Genomic DNA, 23,921 nt, shown 5'->3' with positions numbered 1-23,921 from the left:
TCAGTCAACACCTGTTACGTGCCAGGCGCTGTTCTAGTCTCTGTGGACAGGGCATTCAACATCACAGACACAACTCCCTGCCCTCAGGGGACTTCCATTCTAGCGGGAACCCGATGAGAAGCATGGACTAACTCCTACCATTTCTTGGTTTCTGGAAAAGCACTGGTATGGTTTTCTCATGGAGAATTTTCTTTTTTGAATTGAGAAAACGTAGAAGTTCAAGGAGGTCATCTTGAGCTCTACTCTGCTCAGCATCACACCTCAAGGAAGCATGTAACACCTCTTGCCTGGCTCCTCCCTTCCCCTTGTGGACCCCCCCTCCCAGACCCTGCTCCTCCTCTTACCCTAGACCTCCCTCCTTCCACCTCCCATCCCTTTTCTTCAAGACTCAACATGGCTAAAAACATCTGCCTTCCCCACCAGACTGTACTCACCGGGAAATGAGGTAGAGACACTTGGCCATTGGCCTTCACACTGCGATGCATTTCTCTCTGGAGCTGTTTCTTACTCCCCACACGATAAGGAGGGATTCCATCTCTAAGGGAAGGGAAAAGACAGAAGCCACAGGCTCACGAGGATGCTTTCAGGATGTGGGCTGATTCACAAGCCATTCTGAGATCCCACCAGAGGTCAGAGCCACCCGCCTCCATGCAAGTGTACCACCGTCCTGGGCGCCATGGCTGTTCCCAAGGTTGGATTGAAAGATCAATCCAAGATCAAACTGCCAAACTCCCTCTCAGGTTCAGGATCGTGGACTTGGAAAGAGCTTGGTAAAGCTCATCTCTCAAGCTCTGCCTTAGAATGGATTACATTCCGGCCAGCCCAAAGTAAAGGCTCCCCTATTTTATTTTACAGGCGTCCCAAGTAGGAGAATCTAAGGCCCCTTTGGTCCTCCCAACCGTCTGTCGTACTGCCCCCAATCAGGAAACCAGGGCCTTATGGAGCCCACCAGGGCAAAATATTGTAAGAAGAGGGACCACGCCCGCAGAAGACTGAGCCAGGCATTAATGAAGGTGTGTGTAATTCTCCAACAGTCAAGCTCCCGACTGTTTCCAAATTTCTTCCTTTTATAAATCACCACAAGAGGGGCGCCTGGGTGGCTCAGTCGGTTAAGCGTCCAACTTCAGCTCAGGTCATGATCTCGCGGTCTGTGAGTTCAAGCCCCGCACCGGGCTCTGTGCTGACAGCTCAGAGCCTGGAGCCTGTTTCAGACTCTGTGTCTCCCTCTCTCTCTGACCCTCCCCCGTTCATGCTCTGTCTCTCTCTGTCTCAAAAATACATAAATGTTAAAAAAAAAAAAAAAAAAAAAATCACCACAAGAGTATTTTTGGGCTCCTTCCTTCCCTCAGCTCCAAACCCTCCCACCCCCAAACTAAGGAAGTGCCAAGGACACACGATTAATGTGGGCATAAAGAGAAAGCCCCTACTATGTGGCATTCTGTGCAATTCGTTCAAATGTTTGAGTACCTGCTATGTGTCAGACCTTGTTCCAGGCACTGGGTGAGACAGCAGTGAAGGAAGGGGACAAAAATGCAGACAGTTGCCCTCACAAGGCTTAAGGTCTAATGGGTGGCAGGCAAGAAGCAAAAATACAAAAACAAAGTCTACAGCAGGTTAGAAAGTGGTAAGCACTAGGACAAAATACAGGGCAGGAAATGGGAAGAAAGGATGCGGTGGGGGGTGAGGGGGAGTTCCGATGGACTTCTCGCAGTGAGGGTGACCTTTGAGCAAAGACCTGAAGGCAGGATGAGCCCCTATGTCCTTCATCTTTTAAAGCAAGTGGACTTAAGAAAAGCCTCCACCCCGGCTAGTCTGCACTAAAACATGACTTGGCACTCGTAGGATTTCTTTTAAAAAGAACTTTGAGCTTGAAAGTCGTCAAACGCTCAAGGTGTGACTATTTTCCCATTGCCGTCCCTTCTGGAGGCCACTTATTTACAAAAGCGCCAGGGTTCCAACATTCCCATACTGAATCATACTTGGAGGCTGTAAACACCGAGATTAGGTAGTTGGTTATTTCCCTTTTCCCGGTGTTTTGTTCATCACAGGGTGGAAGGAAGAAAAACATCTGGGCTCATCAGCAGTGGGTGAAAGTCAGCAATGCCTAAAAATACCCGGGAGCACACGGGGGCAACTGGTTGACCTCTAGCTCCTCATGTGTAATGCCCTAAAATTCCAAGTGGCTGAAATTTCCAGAAGTCTGTTGACCTAGGCCAGATCACAGGGCCACCGCGGGGATGACACAGATGGACCATGGTAGGTCAATACATCAATGAGGTATGTCAGCCCAACTCTGGCTAGGAATTAGCACGTGAAGGAGCCTTGTACTGAGGACACAAGGGGAGAAACAGGATTAATCTAAAGCAAGGACATACACACAGGGTGAGCCCCGTCCCAGAGAAAGGCCAAGAGGGCCAGAGACAGCATGCCAGTTGACCAGCGCAGGTTGAGAGTCCCAGACATCTTCTCACTCGCTTGACCGGGCCCCGGAAGGCCAGGCAGGATAAAAGGTTCTAGGTTCAGAAACTTACTGAACCACCTGGAATGTATTCACCGGAACTCCATGTTTTCACTATGGGATCACCTCCAAGACGGGAGAAAACTGGGTGCTCACGAGCTGAGCTTGACCAGCTGTTACTGGCTCGGCCAGTAACCAGATTCTACACCAGGGGTCTGACTCTAACTCGAGGCTGCCAGCCCCCACGTACCGGTTCCCACTGTAGGTCAGACACACGTGACGTATAATCCGACTTTCTTCTCACAAAGTCCCAAATTCACCAAGTTTTAAGATGGTCAGGGACTCTCTGCAGCTCTCCTAGAGTCAGTCAGTAGCAGTTAGACCCAGGGTACAAATCTGAGCCACTGCTGGGCCCCAGAACAGGCGTCCTTAACTCAGCAACCCACCCTCCCGCCCCACCTGGAGGTGCCAAGCTTCCTGATGGCCCATTCGTTAAGCCCTGTGAAGTCACGTGACATTCTGAAGGGGCGAATGGAAGACCTGGGGAACATTCTGGACATCCTACCCCACCACTCAGCACTCGCTGGCTACGGGGCATGCCAGGTGGTTCCCAAGGCACAGTGAAGATCCCCTTGTCTCTTACCTAACGTTCCTGTGGGGTGGGGGTGACCACGGGGGTCCCCTAGACTGGGTCTCACATTGGTATAACCAACTTCTACTGCCCCAGGGCTGCAAGACAAGGTCCCTGCCTTTCTCTCCTGACCAGCAACTCCTCTGGGGACTTAATAAGGATAGATGGCCTCTGCCCCAGGCCTCCTTCCTGACAACGTCGGGGGGAAGGAATCAAGCACCCCCCAGACTTTGCCGTGACACAGGCAAGGCTTCAAGAGTCCTGGAGGAGGTCCCCACCCACCTCCTCTGAGACTCTGTCCTCGGGTGCCGGCTAGTAGCCTCTGCTCTTCCCCTTTCCACACAGATGCAAATTAGCGGGCTCTTTTATACCTCTTTTGCTCCTTCCACACAGGACAGAAGGAAGAAGAGAACTGGAGGAAGTACGTAGAGCTTCTCTGCGGGGGAAGCAGGTCCCTGGCGCATCGAAGGCAAGAGGAACAAATGATTCCAGCACCCCCACCTCCCAACCAATGCACGCCCCCACCACACCCGGGGCAGATGCCAACAGCGGGACAGGAAACTCGTGACCAGGGCAGACAAGAGACGTCAACTTGTAGAGGCTCAGAGGCGTAACCGGTGCCTTCACGGAAATGGCGCTTTACCTCCCCACCAGCCAAGAGTCCTCTTCCAAAACAGCCGCTCATTCCAGAAGAGGGCCACTCTTCTTTGTGCTCAGGCCCTAAAAGTCTACGATCCATTTCCTGGACGCTCAACGCTGTGAGCTCAAGAGTGTCCGAGTTTTGGTCCCTATACCATCTCCTTTGATTATGAGCCTTTTAGCTAACGAGCCCGCTGCTGGGGCCCAGCTGTTTCTGGGGAGCAGTGGTTTTGAAGTGTGGGCTCCACTTAGCTGCCATTTAAGCCGAGCCAATTAGCTTAGCCTTTTGACTCCGCCGTGCCCCGCCTAACCCAAGTGTCGTCCTCCCGGGCTTCGCCATATACGACTCACTCGTACACGCGTCCACTCGCATTCCCATTTGGCAACCACTCAGAAGGCAGCCTCTGATGGCAGCCAACATCAAAAGCCTGGTTTGTAAGATAAGATAATATTTGAAGTTCACTCAGATGCTTTCCCTGGTGTCCAAAGCAAACCCATAAATAAGATACAAGGAAATAAAAATAAATAAGGAAAAGAACCTGAGCCACCCCTCCGCACGTAACGCGAGGGAAGCATCTTGCGCTGGTTCGGTGACACCCTGGGCGGAAGCTAATGTCGAGCTGATCCCGACTGTTAGAGAGGGCTGCTCTGCGCAAACAGCCAAGACAGATGCCCTCACGCTGCAGACGAAGCTTCCACGCTTCCGGGCAGCCTCTAACACAGAATCCGCGCTTAGGCGGCGAAGAACCTGCTGCTGGTGATGTTTTCCGCCTCCGCCTACCCCCACGGGCTGCATCTTCCCAGGCCTGATGCCCTAGAACGGTCCCCACAATCTTCTGTGCCCAACACTCCAAGGACTGGGCTTTAGGACTTCGCTGGCAGTCTGGCAGCTAACTTCCCCCCCAAAAAACAGAAAAAGAAAAGGAAAAGAAAAGAAAAGCAAGCAAGCAAGCTATTTCTTCTGAGAATGCAGGTTTCAGAGTAACAGGCTCATAAAACAGCCTTTTCAGAGGCCTACCATGAAGACCCAATCCCCAGCCATCTTTAACAGGGCTTTCTACTTAGCAGGAAAACAGAAGTCAGCAGTGGGCTGTGGGAGAAGGCAATGATTTCTTTGGAGCCCCTGCCAGCTCTGTACCTGTGGGCCCTGGCGCCCGGTTCCCTGAACAGCCAAGTGCAGGCCGGCCCTGCCCAACTTCTACTCGGCCCTCTTTGCAAAGGCCCCCAGGACTTAATTGGTCCTGGGGCAAATGAGACCATTGCTTCTCGGGCTTGTGCCTAATGAACTCCAACCTTCTGGAGTCTATTGAAGGCCGCCCGTGACCCCCTCTCCCCCTCCCTGGCCGGGTCCCCTCCCCAGCTCCCAGCGGGGCGGCCAGGCCCCACTCCCCAGCCCCCCACAGACCCCCTGGCAGCCAGAGCCGGCCATTGTGACAGGGAGAAACAGCCAGGGTTCTTTTCACGCTTTATGGGGCGCTCCTATTCACTTGTTCAAGGAAATTTCAAAGGGGCCTGCTACCCTCTTATCCCCGCTAAGCTTCCCCAGAAGAACAATGGGCTGAAAGCGGTTCAGTTCAGCTTTTCATCCCCCACACATTTTATTTCTCGCCTGTTCCGTGCTCTCATCTGTGCGAGGCCCACAATTGGCAGAGCTCTGAAGAGGGGTCTAATCCCAGCCCTGGGAATCCCGGGTGACCCGCCCAGCACCGGGCAGATCACACGCACCCAGGGCCAGCCGGCCAGAAAGCGGCTCGCACAGCCCGGGCCCTCACGCCAAGCCTGAGGAGAGCAGGAGGGCCCAGGGACCCCCAGCGCCTGGCGGCCTGAGACCCTCGGGAACATCCTCCTCCCTCATCCGATGGGCTCTTGATCCGGAGACCTCTCTGTCCCCCGCTGTAGGCAGCATGAGGCAAACCGCCCTGGACAAACATCTCCCCAGAGAGAAGGACCCCGCACTGCTGAGCAATTCGCCCCCAGTTGGTATGAACATGCCCAGGGGGGTACAGATGTGACGGCTGCATAGGATAGCCTGCCCACTTGGTTGGGAGAAGACTCAGACAGAGCACCTAACACTCCCGTCAAGAAGATCACACCCGGACCGCCTGGGTGGCTCAGTCGGTTGAGTGTCCAACTCTTGGTTTCAGCTCAGGTCATGATCTCAAGGTTCATGGGTTTGAGCCCCACATCTGGCTCTGAACTGGCAGCATGGAGCCTCCTTGGGAGTCTCTCTCTCTCTCTCTCTCTCTCTCTCTCTCTCTCTCTCTCTGCCCTTCCCCTGCTCACTCATTCTCTCTCTCAAAATAAATAAATAAACTTTAAAAAAAAAAAAAAGAAGCTCAGACCCAACATGGAGGCCCCAGGTCTCTGAGCCTTCCAGGCACTTTCCCTTGGCCTTGGGGTCCTGGGTCCTCACCACCAATCCCAGACAGCTACACCGCAGGAGGGGTGGACAACACTGAGGTCCTGCCTCTTGGGACCCAGTGCCCCAAAAAGAAAGCTGCTCATCAAGGGCTTGCCCTTTGCTGTCTCTATATCCAAGTGGACTTTCCTGGCCCACACCCAGCCCCTGGCTACCTAGAACAGCCGGCTGGCCAAGGTAACTTCTCTGATCCCAGACGGGGGCTAGTGGGTGTGCCAAGTCCACAAGTGTCTTAGCTAAAGTGGGAAGGGAGAGAACTTTCAAGTCGTCTCTAAATAAAATTGAGAAAGTTCTTCTGGGAAAGCATGAAGGAAGTGGGGGGCAGTGTGCAGGGGAGAAGTTGCACATGTGCTCCCTCCTACCCCTCCTCCAACCCATTACAAAAGAAAGCAGTGTGATTCCCTCATAAATAAAAGAAACGCAAAGTGGCTCAAAGGTCTCATTATCAACTGGTCCTACTAACATCTCATGCTGGCAATTTACATGCTTGTGGGGAGGGGAGTAGCAGGCAAAGAGCAAGGACCTATGTCTGGTCTGGATTTGAGCTCTGTCTTGCGGGGCCAGCACTGGGCCTTTCTGTCCCATCTGTGAAAGTCACGAGTGACTGCCTGCCTTCCTGCGTGGGTCTTGTGAGGCTCAAACATGTGCGGGGACTACACCGCCAAGTTAGCTTACCGTGTACCCAGAGTAACACCTCCATCCATGGTGGGGACTGAAATGCAGACAAGGACCAGGAAGCAAGCCAAAAACAGTCTCTAAGAAAACTAAACGGAGGCCTTTACAGTCTTAACTGCATCTGACTTAGGAGATTCACTCAACCCCCTCGTTCAAATCCAACTTACTCTCATTTTACTCAGAAAGTAAGGCCCCCATGCAATCCACAAATAAAAGCTAAAGGGGTGATGTTGCTAGAGGCGAGCACACACACAGGAGCAGCAAAATGACAGCGGGCAGCATGACCGAGAGAAAAAAGAATCAACTGTTTTTTCAAAAAGCCAATATGTGTGTACAGGGGCAGACAGCCTTACCTAACCTTGTACTCCAGGAGATACTACAGTAGAGCATGAAAACAGATCTTTGTATTAATTATCGGGATCAAGAAATAAATTATGCCTGGGGCGCCTGGGTGGCTCAGTCCCTGACGCAACCGACTTCGGCTCAGGTCACGAGCTCGTGTTTTATGAGTTCGAGCCCCACGTCGGGCTCTGTGCTGACAGCAGCCCGGACCCTGCTTCTGTCTCCCTCTGTCTCTGCTCCTCCCCTGCTCATGCTCTGTCTCTCTCTCTCAAAAATAAACAAACATTTAAAAAAATAATAATTAAAAAAAGAAGTGGGTTATGCCTAATACTATCCAACATAAACCAAAAACGTATTCTTTTAAGAACTATGGCGATCAAACGGTAATTGTTCTCAGGTGCAGAGACTAAAAGAGTTCAGTCAATATGAAAAACTAACTTCAGTGGAACCCCTCATTTCTCTATGTTGGATGGAAGAGGTGTACCCTTATTCTATTTTTACTATTGCCAAAATACTCGTCTTTTATTAAAACGGAACCTTTCCCCTGGTGGATCTCTCTCCCTTGACTAACAGGGGAATCTGAGACAACACAGTGAAAGCCGCTGGGGAAAATCAATGGCAGAATCCCAAATCCACCAACCTCATCAACTTCTCTTCCAACTGGTTCCATGCCACAGGCCAACAAACAGGACACTGGCCAACGGAAACCAGGTGATTTCAAACAAACTGGAAGAGTAGATGGTCCAGTTTTAGGAAGCTAAAAGGAGAAAACTCTACACATGCCATGATACATGGCTCAGTGGGTTTGCCTTTCCAAACTGGTCCCTTAGCAAAAGAACTTCCTACTGCAAAATACTTGTGGGAAAGCCTTTGAAGACCATTTCTGGAGTGGTAGTTCTCAACTGGAAGTTGGGTGAGCTCTTGGGGGAGTTTTGCCCGATCCCAGGCTCTACCTCTCTTGCCTCTCCTGAATCAGAACCTCAAAGGAGGGCAAGAGATGGGGACACCCAGCTCAACACACACACACACACACACACACACACACACACACACACACACACACACGAGACTCAGAATGGTTGCTCTCTACCCGGAGATCACCACTGCCTGACCTCAAATGACTTACAATGCATATTGTGACCCCCACCTGACGGCCTGCTGACATCATCAGACCTTCCACCCCGAGGACCTGGATTGTGGTTTAGAAAGCAAAGGAACAAACGCTAGGTGGGTGGGGGGCCGGGCGAAATAGGTGAAGAGGACGAAGAGGTACAAACTTCCAGTTTTGAAATAGGAAAGTCAGAGATGAAAAGTACGGCGAAGGGAATATCGTTAAGAACACCATAGCAACATTGTATGGGGACAAGTGGTGACTACACTTAACGCGGTCAACACTGAGTAATGTATAGAATTGTCGAATCACTACGTTGCACACCTAAAACTAACGAAGCATTGTGTCAACTATTCTTCAATATTTTTTTTTTTTTAAGGAACAAACTCTTAGTATGCCAAGTGCAGCCATCTGCAAAAGATCCAAGATCAGACTCTGGAGAGAAGCCCTACTTAGGGGAAGAACCTGACGCGTAGCAGGCACCCCACCAACACTCAGTGAACTGAATCGTGTCCATTTGAACACACCTGTGAGGCAACATTACACCCAGTGGGCCTTCAGAGAGCGCTGGACGTCTGACCCCCACCTTCAATGCCTTTTCCTTCAGAAAAGGTGCCACCCTTCAGATGCCACCCCAGAAGATGGGTCTCTCAACTCACGAAACCTCTGGAGAAGCATCTTAACCTTCTACCTTACTTTCGTTTCCTACCAGTCAACTTTCCTTTCAAGGCTCTAAGCTTGACTCCACCCAGGCTACCACATCACCCCCCCAAACCAGCACTGGCACACTCCCCTCCCGCCAAGCAAATGTGTACACACACACACACACACACACACACACACACACACACACACACACATGGGGTTTGCAAAGCCAGCTGAGGATGGCCGGCTGAGGACTCTGCCCAGCTGGCCTGGTGAGTCACTGCCAACCGCGTACATGAGGGGGATAGCAGGATACTTACACACTACTGTCCGTCATGGACATGGAATCATCAGTCAGTGCATCGCTGGATATCTCGCTATCATTGGCGCTGGTGGCTGGCGCGAAGACATAGCCAGAACCTACGTGGTATGGATTAACAGGGTCGCTCCTCTTGAAGGACCTGCGGGGAAAGTACAACAGCAGTGCGTCACGGCTTCGCACCAGACACCCAGGTAACCAGGCAATCCGGGGACCCGCGAGCGCATGATCCCGCCATGTGCTCAGGCCAACCTGCTGCCCAGGGCCAGGTGCTCATCTGGGCAGACGGCAGGGGCCACTGGCTCGCCCTGGGGAGAAAGCAGGCCGGGATCCCGTGCTGCCAAGGGCAAGTCTGTCAGGGGTGACAGGAAGCCATAAGCAGCCCAGGGGACCCTACCAAGTGCTAAATACACACTCAGATAGAGGAAGGAAAAGGGGAGGCTACTGAGTGAAAAAGGAGAATTAGTCCATACGGGTGAAGGGTCTTCTCCCTCCCCACCACCATACCCAAGCCTACACTGGAGGAACACAGTTCCAGAGCCCCCAAGAGGTCTTTCGCATCCCAACTCCCTGTCTGGGGTCTGTTGGCGTAGTTCCAGGTTTCGAGCAACCAAAGGCCTGGCATAACCTTCTCATTTCAACCTGGGTCCAGTACACTGGTCAGATGGGACAGAGACACTCAAGGCTTCCACCCCACCCGGAGCTGGGCCTCTGCCGCGCCCTCCCCCACCTGGGCAGCTAGGCTAAGGCTAAGACCAAGCCCCACAGGATTAAAATGAGCAGCGCCGCTGTTTCAAAGGAAGGTCCAGGCCCCTCCTCCAGTGTCTCCTGCCCTTTGTTTCAGTGGCCTCAGCCTCCCCATTCTGCTCTCTTGATCTCCCAGAACAACCAGTGTCCCTGTCCCCTGCTGGGCTGCATTCCTCTTGTGTCACCAGCAAGGAACATAGTGGGGAGGGCGGGCGGGGGGGGGTGAGGAAGGGGCCACTGTGGTCCGTGAGCTGCAGGAAGGGGGGCCTGTCAAGCCTGAAGTTGCAAGAGGCCTCAATGACAAAGAGCCCAGCACACTCGACTGGGCCCACCCAGTCTAGCACACTCAACTGGGCCCACCCAGTCTACGCCAACAGCAAAGAACTCAGCTGGAGGAGAAGCGGAAGGCCCAGAAGAGAGAACCTATTCCAGCAGGCCATTGCACAGGTCTCTAAAGATGGCCTTGGGGGTGGCACATGAAAGGGACTCGTGAAAGGTCAAAGCAGTCTCCACGCGTGATCGCGGCACTCCTATTCACCAGTATGTGTGCAGCACTGTGCTGAGCTCTGGACTGACCCAGCCCGGGTCTCTGGTCTCCTGGCACAACAGGGCCTGGTCACAACAGGGGGCGCTGCCACTGGGGAGGCAGACTGCGTCATCACTGGCCCACAAAGAGGGGCACAACTTCACACACATCCTTTCATCCCCAGCCCATGCTTGCAGCCACCTGGGGGGAGGAGGCGTTCTGGGCACACGGGTGGTGGCCCTGCAGGACAGCAGCCTGTCCCCAGGTCAGAGCTGGGACTCTCACCCAAACCCGTCCTGCCTCCCAATACAAAGACCGGCCTCAACAGTTTAAAAAGTTCTAGCAGCATGAGTGACCCAGGCCGGGCGCCCAGGTTGGACCGATGGACCGAAGGAGGGTCGGGTGTGGGCAGGGAGTTGTGGCCACAGTTTGGTGTGAGGGAGTCAACGGGGGCAGCTGGGATGGGAAAGACGTGGAAGGGTCAGGGCCCTGTCGTTAAGGCCTGAACTCCAGCTCGAGCTGATACCACGAACAAGAAAAGTTACATCCAGGGGCGTCTGGGGGACTCAGTCAGTTAAGCGTCCGACTTCGGCTCAGGTCGTGATCTCGCAGTGTGTGAGTTCGAGCCCCGCGTCGGGCTCTGTGCTGACAGCTCGGAGCCTGGAGCCGGCTTCTGATTCTGTGTCTCGCTCTCTCTCTGCCCCTCCCCTGCTCATGCTTGGTCACTGTCTCTCAGTAATAAATAAACATTTAAAAAAGAAAAAAAGAAAAAAGAAAAGTGACATCCAGAGTCTTAACACGTTAGAGCCAGAACGAACCTCTAGCAGAGAGGACCTAGGCCAAGCCCCTCAGTTTAGAAATGTGACTAAAAACGAAGCATCTCCACAGACGGCACGGTTAGTCCAGGCGGGCCCTTGTTTTTGGCGCAGCTGTGTGCCCAGCACACAGTAGGTGCTCAAGGAACGTCCGCGGCCCCGGCGTCATGCAGCCTCACGACCGTGGCAGGAGGCGCGGAGCCCCAGGTGGGGGCCAAAAGCCTGGTCGGAGGCCACCTGGCTGGAGACCTGGCCACAAAGGGAGCCCACATCCAGACTCCCACAGGTGCTCAACATCAGCAGGGACCATCTTAGAAATGGCAGGTGGGTGCAGAATGAACCAGAAAGCACACATGAGGAATGTCACCCTTGAATCTGCCGAATACCTTGGACCAAGGGATGGTCCACTGAACGGGCACTGGGACACTGGCCCTGTCCTTGTATCTGTAGAGGGCAAGGAGTCTCAGGATATCCCCCCAGGATATGCCAGGCTAACTAAATAAGAAGGGAAGGTCCTCCCGGCCTCAGAGCTGGTCCTGCATCACTATGGGATTTCCAGACACCAGGGCTGGAGAGAGAGAAGCGGTGGGAGCAGAGGAGAGGCAGATGACTTTTCCTGGGGAAGAGACGGGATGAGGAGGATTCAGTAACAATCCTCGGAGGCAGAGGATGGCAGAGGATAGCTGTGTTGGCATCGTCACTAACGGCAGAGCAAGAGGAGACTGGGCTCTTAAGTCAGAACGAAGAAAGTGCTGCCCGCTGCTCTGAGCGGACCCATGGATGTTATGGAATCACCCGAGTCTTGAAAACCGTCCCAAGTACCCAGCTCTCCGGGGGGCCTGGACAGGGTTACTGCCTCGAAGCAGGATGAACAAACGAGAGGAAAGTCTCCAGGGTCCCTTCCTGGCTTCAGAAGCCCAGGGCAGGTGAGCGCTCTCAGCCCTGGACAGGGAACAGGAGTGGAGAGGCGAGAACCGCTGCTGGCTCAGCCCCCCGGCCGGCAGGTGACCAGTCACGTCACCGCCTCCACTGACGTGGGGTCTCCACCCAAGAAGCACACGGGTCAGACTTGGCCAGCGGCACCAAGTTCTTGCGTTCTCTGAAGACTCCAGAGCGCTGTGATTTGGGGAGATGATAGTCCTACTCCAAAAACCCAACCGCCAACGAAAACTGAGCGGCCGCAACTCTCCTGCAGGGTTTGTGGTGACTTCTCCTTTTTTCAATTTTATTTGTTTTAATTTACGTCCAAATCGGCTAGCGTATGGTGCAACAACGATTTGATGGTGACTTCTAACCACGCGGCGCCGGTGTGTTTGCACGCTGGATGCCTGTCCTGTGCAACCAGACTGGAAACTCCACGAGGGCAAGGACCGGATCGGTCTTCTCTGCGTGCGGCCCCTCAGTGGCGGGGGGGCGGCGGAGCGTGGCAGGCGCTCTAGACTTTGCTGAACCTCCTTAAAAGACCTGGGACCATCCTGTGGGTGGCTGGAAAGTTCTTTTAGTCTAAGAGACATCAGTACAAGATCAGGAGAGCCCAGATAGCCCTAAAGAGCATCCGGACCCTCTCTACCCCTCCAGTGCTGCCATCTCTGTGGTATCAACGCACTGACAAGGTCCTGGATTCAACCTCTGCACGGAGAAAAAGAACTCACTAGAAATCCCTCCCTCCCCGACTAAGAAGACAGCAGACTCCAATCCGTGTGTGCGCACGGCCTCGCGCTCACCAGAGTGGATCGCAAAACACATGGATCCCCAAAGAAACTCGTCCTCCGTCACTTCCAAAACAGAGGGCTCCCGTGTGACCCGTACTTAAGAACAGAATACACCGCTCTCAGCTCACTTGGCGGCAATAAAGTATTTGGATTTCCCTACGATCGTGACAGAGGAAGGAGGGCAAAGCAGAGGAAGGGGCCGGGTTGTGGAGGAGAGAGACGGAAACTCCACTTTTAAGAACCCAGAACTTTGTCAGAATTGCCACATAATTTTAAGAACACGGATTAGAGCTCTTTTCTCGTATCTTAAAAAACAGGAAAGAAACTCAACCACGCTACAGTAATTGTACCCAGATGCTTTATTTCTCCGGTGCTCCCACAGTTGCCGCAAGGATTTTAAATTCCTACAGAGAGTGGGGGCCTGTGTGGCAGACTTCGCACCGGGCGTGCGTCCACGGACCCCCATGTGCTGTCAGGGAGCAGAAGTCCTGGGACCTTAAGGGGAGGGAAACTGCTGGCCTTTTCTCCCCAGCTTATTCTTTTTCTTTTTTTTTTTTAATTTTTTTTAAATTTTTTTTTAATTTATTTTTGAGACAGAGAGAGACAGAGCATGAGCAGGGAAGGGGCAGAGAGAGAGGGAGACACAGAATCGGAAGCAGGCTCCAGGCTCTGAGCCATCAGCACAGAGCCCGATGCAGGGGTCGAACTCACAGACTGTGAGATCATGACCTGAGCGGAAGTCGGACGCTCAACCGACTGAGCCACCCAGGCGCCCCTCCCCAGCTTATTCTTATCTCTTATCTCCACGAAGGTGCCATGGCCCCGCCGCACCCCCCCCCCCCCCCCCAGCACAACAGTGCACAACAGACCTGACCTTTGGGATCTCCCTCCGGATCCCCACCCCCACCACCAAAACAACGCAACTTAACAAGTATTTGCTTCTAAAAGCTGTGCCCTAGGACAGTGTACTTACAAAGTCACTGCCCAAAAGGCAACCCTCTCTTCAAGAAGCATTTTCTAAGGCAAGATCAAGAGGGCGTTCAGGGAGGGGTCTGGCACTCGCGTGGCACTGAGCGCCAGAGCCATCAGATAGGCAAACTTTCACCAGTGAGTCTCGGCACACTGCCTCCATCAGAGGCTCCGTCCTCTAACTGGGGGCTCCTGCCTCCAGCGTATCTTTCCTATGGCATCAGTTTCTTTGATAATTGCAGCCAAGCTGGATGCCGGTGGCTTCGCAGGCCTCATCGGTGAGTTCTTTCAGAGAACAGGAAGCACTTGGAGCCAGCAGAGGGCCATCTGCTGGGCCCGACTTATCTCAAGGGAGGCCGGAGGAGAGCCGCCAGGCACCAGAGGGTGGCACCAGGGCCAGGGCAGACTGGGAAGGGCACAGGGAGCACTCTGTGAGCCTAGCACTGTCTCCTTCCCAAAATAAATGCTGGGCTGAGCTCCTAATCCCACAGCCCCTCCACACACACACACACACACCTCAGCGTTCTGTGGATATGTCTGTGTGCTGGGGTTTTACACGTGCTCTACCAACGGGTCACTCTTGCTCTAAGTTATTTATAGAGACCATCAAAAGCCCAGGCATCCCACTCAAGCACCCACAAACCAGAGTCCTTCCCTCCGAGGATAATTCCTGCTCTTCCGTTCCAACTATTTATATTAAACCTGACACCAGATCAGTAAGGACACAAACAAGTCGTTACAAATGAGGCTCCTCTGAGCGCCCAAGGAGAACGCAGGGCTTGGAAGGCACCCAGCTGCCGGGGCTGCTCCTCAACAGCTGATGGGGACCCTCAGCAGGACTCCCGGTCTCTGTTTCATTCACGTTACTAACTTATGAAGCCCATCCCCGAAGCCCTGTCCCTCGCTCGATGAGTGAGTGCACTGCAAGGAGGGGCAGACCTGGAAGAGCGGGAAAGGATCCCCCATCCCAGTAACGGGCTGAAAAGACAGACTTAAGCTCAACAGGTAGAGGAAGTCGAGGCCCGGGAAGGGGGGCCACTCTAAAACTTGACGGTGACTGTGGGCTGGAGGCCGGGACTCACTCTCTGAAAGGGACATCCTCACCTGGTTGCCCTTCTCACACATGTACTCATCATCAGGATTAAATTATACTAGTTCTAATGCTTTACGACTATTCAGAACGTTTCCCTTTACGAAGGGCTCCCGAGTCTATTGTTTTGATCCCATAAGAGCAACCTAGGACACGAACAGGACGGATGGTGCCTGTCACTGCACAGAAGGACACATGGGGTTCATAAGACTTCAGCCCAGGTAAGCAGGCAGTGGACAGGGCTGGGACCCAGGCCTTGGAAGAATTTGGGACACCGCCCAATACATCATAGGCACGCCTGAATATCTCGTATGTGAAAATGAAATCGGATGGCTCTTAAGTTCTCTGTGACGATGCCCAGTTAAGACACATGGGCTTCATGTAATCCAGGTAAAATACTTCATTTCAACCCAACGTTGGGAGAAAGCACACACAAATAGAGCCTGGAAACCTCAGGGGCGGATGAAAAGGTGTCTCTATAGATCAACGATGCCAGGGGTTCACAACCAAGAAGGCAAGCCCTGGCAACACAAAGGATCTTTGGCCGCTGCCCCTGGGGATCTAAAAAGCTTCACAAGAGTAATCTCCAGAAAGTTTAATCCTGGTGATACCCCACTGGAGGGCTCTGGAAAGGGGAGGGGCACAGCGAGGCTGGGTCTCTACTGCCCACCCACAAAGGGGAGGGGTCACGAAGGGTCCTGCTTGGGAGCGTTTTCTTAGGGTAAAAAGTCCCAAACCACCAAACCAGGTGCAGTTTACAAAGGGGGCACTCTGGGTCCTGACTCGGGCAGACACAGAAGCTCCACTGTTGGAAAGCCCCTGGAGAAGCAGCCTTACCACAGGGCTTAAGTAGTCTCAGCTTCAGCTGCCAAACTGGAGGGCAAGGAGGCCAGCAGAGATTTACCAGAATGTCCGCCTAACGGAACGGGGCAGTAACAGGTGCCCAGTGACTGCCCAGCCACAGACGCCAGACCTAGTAGCTTCCCTTCAAACAACCTGAAACCATAAGCTTCAAGACGCTGAAACAACTCCTTTCACGTGATCCCATGCTTCGTTTCAAAAGCCAATCCAGCGCTACTTAGGTGTAGACCAGATGTCTGAGTGTGAGTAAACTCGCTCTCAAGGCTGTAGGAGCGCCCTCTGGTGGCTGGAGAACAAGCTCTTCGCTCCCCATGGAAAGTCAAAAAGCTCTTGGCCAGCCCCTAAGTCACTGCTTCTAGGCTCGGACATCACTATCCTGCCCCCTCGTACTATCGCTTTTGACACTGAAGGCCCCTCTCTACAGGGAGAGGGCAATCTCCACGGAGGCAGCCACCAGATCGCATCCCCGGTTCCAAACACATGAAGAAATACACAATGGAGAGCAAGATAAACCATTCAGGTAGCTATGGAGTGCCCACCGCCCCTTCCACGGCACGCCAAGGGCAACGACCTCAAAGAAAAAGGCTCATTCTGGAGAGCTGGAAGGGGAGAGAGGGGGAGACACAGAAAGACTCATTCTAACGGGAGGTCTGAAGTTGCTGGCAAAGGTCAAGAATCTTAAGACTTGGCCATTCTCCTTCTGTAAAGGGCTGTTGATCTTTGAAGCCTCTAAAAGGGAGAGTACTCCAGGGCCCCGTCCCCTCCGCCCAAGACTCTTCTCTGCCAGCACCAAGCAACACAACGATCAGCTGAGGTCTGACCCTTGGGCTGCAAGCATTTAAAACCTAGATTCATATACCAGCGGGCTCCAAAGCTAAGGGTCCTTTTATTCAGGGAAGTCACAGAACCTTGCCTAGTTAGGATAGGTTTCCTGGCGGGTACATACCTAATTCTCCAAAGAGAACCGCAGCCAGAGTTGTTAAGGCAACTGCTGGCTCTTATCTTAACAGAAAAGTTCCAAAGACCCCACTTACCCCCATGTCCGATGGGTGCACACGCTATTTCCCAGGCCTCCACGACCCAGCTGCCTCCCCAACCACATTAATTCCACTCTCCACTGATTAGTGGTGAATGACCCCTTCCAAAAGTGGTGTTTAGTGTATTTGGTGACTCAGAGGCATCAAAAGCTGCTGTCCTCTCCCTCTCTCCCTCTTTCTCTCTCCCTTCTAAGACTGGCCCAGGATAATAAGTAACCCGCATTAATGAACACTGCTTGCCCCTGTTTGAAGTTAGCCCTGGAAGACTGCAGGTATGCAGCTGTGGGAGCACACTCTTCCCCACTTTAAACAACGAAAAGCCAAGATCAAAGGGTTCGTGGCCAGCGGTCCTAGCTCTCAACAGACCTTTGTCGGCCTCAGCGGCACATCCATCCAACCATCCACCCCACTCAACTCCAAACATCTGCAAGGTCCGTACCCTCCTCCAGCCCCGGCCCCCTCCCCGGCCCAGGTCTTACCTGTATCCATTTTCAACGGTCTCCGCGGACCTCGCGTTGGCTGTAGCCCTCAGGGTTTTGCTGGACAAGCCCACCACGGTGGGTGACAGTTTGCACTTGAAATCGGCACAAGCCCACTCCTCTTCCTCGTTCAAGGTGGGGAGGTAGCCACACACGACCTTTAGACTCCCCAGGCCCCCGTTACTCATGTAAGCTGTGTTTTCTCCCCCACTCCTCACATATTCGAGGTATATATCAGAAGTCAAAAACATCTGGTAGGCATTTTCCTCCATCACCGACTGGATCTCAGTCTGGGCCTGGTCGAACATGATGGAGTCAATCTGCTGCTTCCTGATGCCATCTCTAATGTAGGTCTTGGTGGCAGGCTTCAGCTGCTTGGAGACGATGCTGTTGTTCTCGATGTACCGTTTGTAGATCGCTTTGGCTACTCGTAAAGTTTTGGCATCCTTCAGGTTCATCTGCCTGAACCCATTGCAGGCAAACCAGAAGTCCAAGGTATCCACGCATTTGTCCCTCTCCAGGAAAGTGCGGAAGAGATAAGCACCGTCTTGATCGCCCAACAAATAGTGCAAAGACTTGGTCCACCTGGTCAGAGGGGAGTCCGGGGATGCCCGCCCCTCAGGCTCTCCCAGCCCACCCTCGTTCCGCCTGGCGTTGGAGGAGACAGGCATGGGTTTGGTGACCTGGCCCTTTCCCACCCCGGGCTGGCACGGTGGGGTCTCCCCTTCTTCCCCCGGAACGGGGGGCCGGGGGGCATCCTCGTGGAAGCTGCTGCTGGGGTCTGGGAGGCGAGTCACCAGCACAGCACTGCTCATGGCGAGGGAGCTCTGCGCACGGAGTTCGGGAATTGTTCTCTTCCCCCAGCTCCTGTCAGCGATCAGCGTGGTCTCTCTTTCTCTCTCAAGTCAGCAGGGGCTCATCTGAGCCTCCTTTCTGGAAAGAAAAGGAAGGGGGGAGGTAGGGGGAGAGAAAGGGGTATTGATCTAATCAAAACCAGATCTACCCAACATCAAAGCAAGAAAGTAAACAGGCTTTTCAACTCCTCAAATTCAAATCAAGCAACCCAGCTATCTGCGAGGTGCTCATCTAAAGTATCCGACGCTGCTTTTTCAAAGGCGAAATCTGAGCTCCCAGCACGTTTTGGGAGGGGGAGGGCGGGGAAGGTGAGCTGTGAGCTCGGAGGGTGGGAGCTGGGGGTGGGGGTGGGGGCGGGGGGGGGGGGTTGGAAGGTGTAAGACCGAGCCTTCCAAAAACCCACTCGGCCTGGGCGCACGCAGTGCTGCCTGGGCTCCGCTACCCACCCCCCCCCCCAACCCCCGTCAGCATCAACTCCAAAGACGCGCACCCCGAGCCGCCGGGCTGTGTGCAGGTGAAACCAATTTCGGTAAATTTCCCCACTCGGCTCTCCGCACAGATAACTCGAGCTCCAAACGTGCCCTTCCCCGGCATCTGGTTCCCATTCCCCCCACCCACCCCTTCCCTCTGCGCTCCCCCTTCCCACTCCTTAAAAATTCAGAAGATCCTCGACCGAGAAAGAAGCCCGCCCAGCAAGGGGCGGAATGGGCTCCCAGCTGGAAAACGCCCCCCTCCACCCAGATGTAAATGTTCGCTGCGCCCCCGCCTCCCGCCAAGAATCCGGCTCAGTCTACACCTCGGTGTTCCCCGTTCGCCAGAACCAGAAATCAACTCATTCAGGCAAGACTTTGATCTCCAAACTTTGCGAGAGAGCAGAGAAGCCTCAAGACCCGCCGCCCCCTACGCCCCCCACTTCCGCCCCCAGCTCCCCTCCCGGAGCCACAAACCCTACAAAACCGGATCAGAAACCGTCTCACGCTACCATTGCCTCTGCCAAGAATCCCAAACTCTACTGACCTCAAGCCTGTCTTTTTTCCAAAAGAAAAAAGTCTTATCTGACCAATAAACAAGCCGCTTTCCCTAGCACTGGAAGGATCAAACTAAGGAGGGCAGGGGCGGGCCGGGGGGGATGGGGCGCGACCCCGAACCAGGGGCCCCAGGCCGCCGGGCTGGGCAGCTCCGCCGGCGGAGTGGCGGGGCCGCCGGTAGCGCCGCGCTGCCGGGGCGGAGGGAAGGTGGGGCGGCCCCGTTACCTGGAAGACGAAGGCGGCCCGAGGCCGGGCTCTCATCTCCGCGGAGCCCCACCGGCCCGCCCCCCACCCCCCCGGCCCAAATCCAACCGAACGCTTCCAGAGCCCCGGCGAGCGGGCCGCGGAGCGCGGGGCAGGAGCCCCGGGAGGCGCTCGCGGCACCCCGAGCCCGGGTCGGTCCCCGGCGCCGCCGCTCGCAGAGACGCCCGCAGAAAAGGCACGGAAAGCAGCAGCCTAGTCCAGAAATGGCGACGCGAGGAGTCTCTGCCTCTCCGCAAAAGGGGCCGGGGCGGCCGGGGGCGCGGGGCCCGGGCGGGGAGGAGGGACGCGGGGGACGCGGGCGCCCCGGGCTCGGGCCGCTCCTGCGCGCAGACTGAGCCCGGGCCAGCGCTCGGGGCCCCTAAGCGCGGACCAGCGGCCGGGAAGGGAGGAGGGGAGGAGGGGAGGGGGGAGAGAGGCGGGAGGGGAGGAGGGGGCGGAGGGAGAGGCGGGGGGGGGGGGGTTGGGAGGGGGCGGGGGGGAGGGCAAGCGGGGGGCGCCGCCACCCTTTCATCCCACCTTCCAAAGGCACTCCCGCGCACACTCACACCCCGACTCACATCCATAACAACGCCTGCGACGCGACCCCCGGGGGGGATCTGCCCCCTCTCCGCCCCCGCCGCAGCCGCCACTTGCAGAAGTCTCTCGGCCGGGCCCCCCGCCACCCGCTGGGGAGGGGGCCCGGGCGCAGGGCGCGCGGGGCGGCCCGGCCAAGCCCCCCGGAGCGCTGGGCGCCGGGCCCGCCGCTCCCCTCCGCGCCAGCCCGGAGAGCGCCCCGAAATAGCCGGCCTGCCAACTTCAAAGGGCCGCCGGCACATCAAAGCGCGCGGGCCGCCCGGCCGCCGCGGCCTCGGCACTCACCATTGATCCGCGCGCGCGCTCCGCGGCGAGACCTCGCAGGCGCCCCGGGCAGGGCCCCGGCCCCGGCCCCCGGATCGGCTCGCAGCGGCGGCCCCGGGCCCCCCCGGGCCGGTCCCGGCGTCGGGGAACATCGGGAGTCGCGCGGCAGGGGAGGGGGGTGCGGGGAAACAACAATCCCGGGATTAGAGCAAGATCCACCGGGAGGGAGGGTGAAGCGGCGCGCTCCGCCGCCCCTTTTATGCAAAAGACCCGAGTGGGCCTCCGCCCCCGCCGCGGCCGCCCCCGGCCCCTCCGGCCCCCGCCCGGCCCGGCTTTCAACACAGGTCCTGTTTCCAGCAGTCACTCCGCGCACCAAATGTCCTCCGGGCGCTTCCAACAAAAACTGCGCTGTGGATTTAACTGTGCACTTCAAAGGCGCGAGCCGAGCGCACGGTCCTGAAAGGGAGGTACGCGCCGGCCGCGCCCCGGGCCGCCCCCCCGTGCCCCTGCCGCCCCTCCCCAGGGCCGTCCGGCTCGCACCACCCCACCGAGCACGGGCTCGGCCCGGTCGGACCCCCTCCCGTCCCGGGCGCCCGCGACGCGGCTCGGCGCGACCTCGCCCCCCGTCCAAGGGGGGCTTTCTTTGAAGCGGCTCCGCTGGGGCCGCGCCTCCACCCCCACCTTTTACAGCAGGGCTTTCCGCGGGGGAGACGGGCGCCTCGGACGCCGGGCGGCCGCGAAGTCCATTGCTGTGAAGGGTTATTTTTATTTCCCGGCTCTCGGGTTGTTACTGAGTTGCCAGGACCTTATCAAAGCGCAGCCGGCTCCAGCCGACTCCCCCGGGCCGGGCTTGGGGAGCTAGTGATCCCGCCGCGCCAATCACAGCCGCGCTCGGCCGGCCCGCGCCGCCCGCCTTAAAGGGACAGCGCCCCGCGCCGGCACGGCCCGGCCCGGCCCGCCCCCGCCGCACGCCTGTCTCCCGCGTTAACTCTTCCAGGGTCCTCCTCCACCCCCCTGCGAGGCCCCCGCCGCCCCGGGGGCGCTCTCAGCCGGAGTTCCAACTCCGTCTTTCAAGTTCTCCGGCCTCTTTGCTCCAGCTTCCTCCCCCTGCCTGCCCTCGCCCTCCCCAGCTCTGGAAAGCAACAGTTTATTGTAGCATTCTGGCCGTCGCAAGAACTGCAAGCAAGCAGATTTTTTTTTTTTTTTCTATCATCAAACACTTTTCCACCTCTATTCAAGTTTCCCTGGGAATTTGGGCTGCCAGGATCTTGTAAAGGGAGTTCCAGTCCTGGGATCGATTGGCCAAGTGTCATAGGGCGAACGCGGGCCTGGACGCGGAAGGCATGTGTGTGCCCTTGCGCGCGTTTTTCTGAGTGTGGTGCGTTTGTGGATGTGTGAAGATGGGGGGTGTGAATCTGCCAGCACAGGCCTGAGTGCTGGAGATGGGCTCTGACACCTCGTTAGGGAGCATGCCTCAGTTCCCTGAAGATTTAACTCCCAACTTACCAACCTGGCCGCCAGAACCCTTCTTGGGCGCGCAGAGAACATCTTTCTGTAACAACCGCATTCCCAACGCGCTTTTGCCGGCGTCGCCTATGCTGCCATATGTTACGTATTAAACAGACATGGAATGTCTTTTTTCTCCTTGATCTGCAGTGTGGATGTATTGAAAACTCCTCACCCACTGTCACCTTTGAATGTCACCTCCCCACATGCCGCCAGTAATGTTGATGAGGCACAACCGTCTCTTCTCACTTAATGTAACAAGAAAACAGGCCACAAACCTAGAACGTCTATTGCTATAGAATGGTCCCTCATATGATGCGCTATTAACTTGAAAATCTTAAAGGTGTCAAATTGTTTCAATAAGTGAAAAGGGAAGCCCAGCGCAGACACTGGGCCAGGCTTGGGGTCCCCAGCTCTACTCACTTTCTTATTTACTTTTTTTGTTGAATTAATGGATGACAACGCTTTTCAATGCAGAAGGGCCTGTAGCCTATCATGAGACCTTCGGAACTTTGAAAGATGCAAGAAATGGGTCTCGTTAGGCTTCTGTAGGAAAAGAGAAGGATGGTGAAACACCCATGATGTGCCGGAAAAGAATAAGCAGTGGGGGGCTGTGCCCTGCTGCCCCCAGCCGGTGGGGCTGCAACAAGGGACTAGAGGCCTTTGCAGACCACGCTGCCAGACTTTTTCGCTCCCGAGAGCCCAGGCGGGTGACATTTCCCTTCCCAATACCTGCCCTTCTGTGTCCATGGCTCACCTCCCCAGGCAGCCAGGCTGACAGCCAGCCAACAGTCCAGGCTACGGATTATGGCTACCTCAGGGCAAACCGGGAAGGCTGGGGCTACAGTGTGGCCGGATGACTCATCTTTGCCTTGGGTCAACTGCTGGGTGTGAGGAGCCTGGCAGCCAGTCCCCTTCAGGTCGGCTCCGTCTAAGAGCCTGGCCTTCCGGTATGCTGGTGCGTGGGACCTATGGCCAAGGGCACACCCACCCGCTTTGGCGACCCCACGACAGCTGGGGGCAAAGCCGTCCCTGTGGTTCCAGGGAGTATTTAGGCCACAGAGGGTGTCATTACAGGAACAGAAGTTGTATACAGAGGGGAGTAAATTGCCACGGCAGTGTCTACAACGTAAACAACAGTAGCATGCGCGTGCACACACACACACACACACACACACACACACACACACACACACCATGTGGGGGAGGGGAGATAGAAAAAGCAAAACACCCAAAATCAAAATAAACAATGATCAGAAAGAGGAGGCTTTAAAAAAGGAAGTGGAAACTTGGTCTTCATGGGTGGTTTTCCTCCCCTCCCAGCTGTCCCCACTGACCCTTCGCTGCCCCCCAGCCAGCCTTCATCATCGCAGGCTCTGCTTCAACGGAAGATTCTCCTGCTCCCTCATTATCCCGGCGCTGCGGCAGCCGGAAGGAGGGAATGGGGATGGGGGACACAGACACAAGGCCTGGTGTAGTTTGGATCTTCTCCTTAATGACCCCTCTGAGAGCCTGATTTCCAGAACAGGTGCTTGGTCACCTTGGCCCAATGACTCCCCCTCCATCTCACCCCTGCCCTTTCTCCTTCCCCCTTGACTTCAGATCTGGTGGTACATTTCCCATTCAGTAGGAGGCCGGGCCGAGTGCTGAGAAGCCACGAGCCCTCTCAAGCCTCCGGGTCTTTGACTACTTGTTGATAATATTTCCGGAAGAGAATCCAAAGTCCTCTGCTTATACCCAGCCCCTTTCTCAAGATAGCACAGTTTTCCATTTTCCCCTTCTCCCTGGCAGCAGGGATATCATGTGACTTGTTGTAATCCTGCACAGTTGCCTGGAAACTGGAAAGCAAGGTGATGGATTTCTGCACATGCTCACTTTCCCCCCTCCTTTAAAGAAAAACCCTACAGAGGATAAACCACCTACTTTGCCTAAGTGCAGACAAGTTTAATAAAGCAG

The 23,921-nt window shown here is 55.5% G+C and overlaps 1 protein-coding gene across 4 annotated transcripts in view; it reads right to left on the bottom strand.

Moving 5' to 3' along the window:
• AXIN2 (axin 2) overlaps window positions 1–21,231 on the bottom strand; it is a 32,176-nt gene extending 10,945 nt beyond the window's left edge. The window contains exons 1-4 of one of the 4 annotated variants that reach the window (XM_042916212.1): window positions 21,141–21,231; window positions 17,476–18,408; window positions 9,241–9,381; window positions 435–537 (exon numbers count right to left, since the gene is read on the bottom strand). In XM_042916212.1, coding sequence (XP_042772146.1) covers window positions 435–537; window positions 9,241–9,381; window positions 17,476–18,290 — 1,059 coding nt within the window. In that variant the 5' untranslated portion in view covers window positions 18,291–18,408; window positions 21,141–21,231. Of the gene's footprint in view, window positions 1–434; window positions 538–9,240; window positions 9,382–17,475; window positions 18,409–19,583; window positions 19,628–20,179; window positions 20,213–20,480; window positions 20,566–21,140 lie in introns of those variants that run through there. The other 3 variants (XM_042916213.1, XM_042916214.1, XM_042916215.1) reach the window with 3 other exon arrangements.
• Window positions 21,232–23,921: the final 2,690 nt, after the last annotated feature.

This window comes from Panthera leo, chromosome E1 (genome assembly GCF_018350215.1).
Source record: "Panthera leo isolate Ple1 chromosome E1, P.leo_Ple1_pat1.1, whole genome shotgun sequence".
Taxonomy (NCBI): Eukaryota; Metazoa; Chordata; class Mammalia; order Carnivora; family Felidae; genus Panthera; species Panthera leo.
Note: the sequence above shows the minus strand (reverse complement) of the source record. Positions and strands in the feature narration are given on the sequence as shown.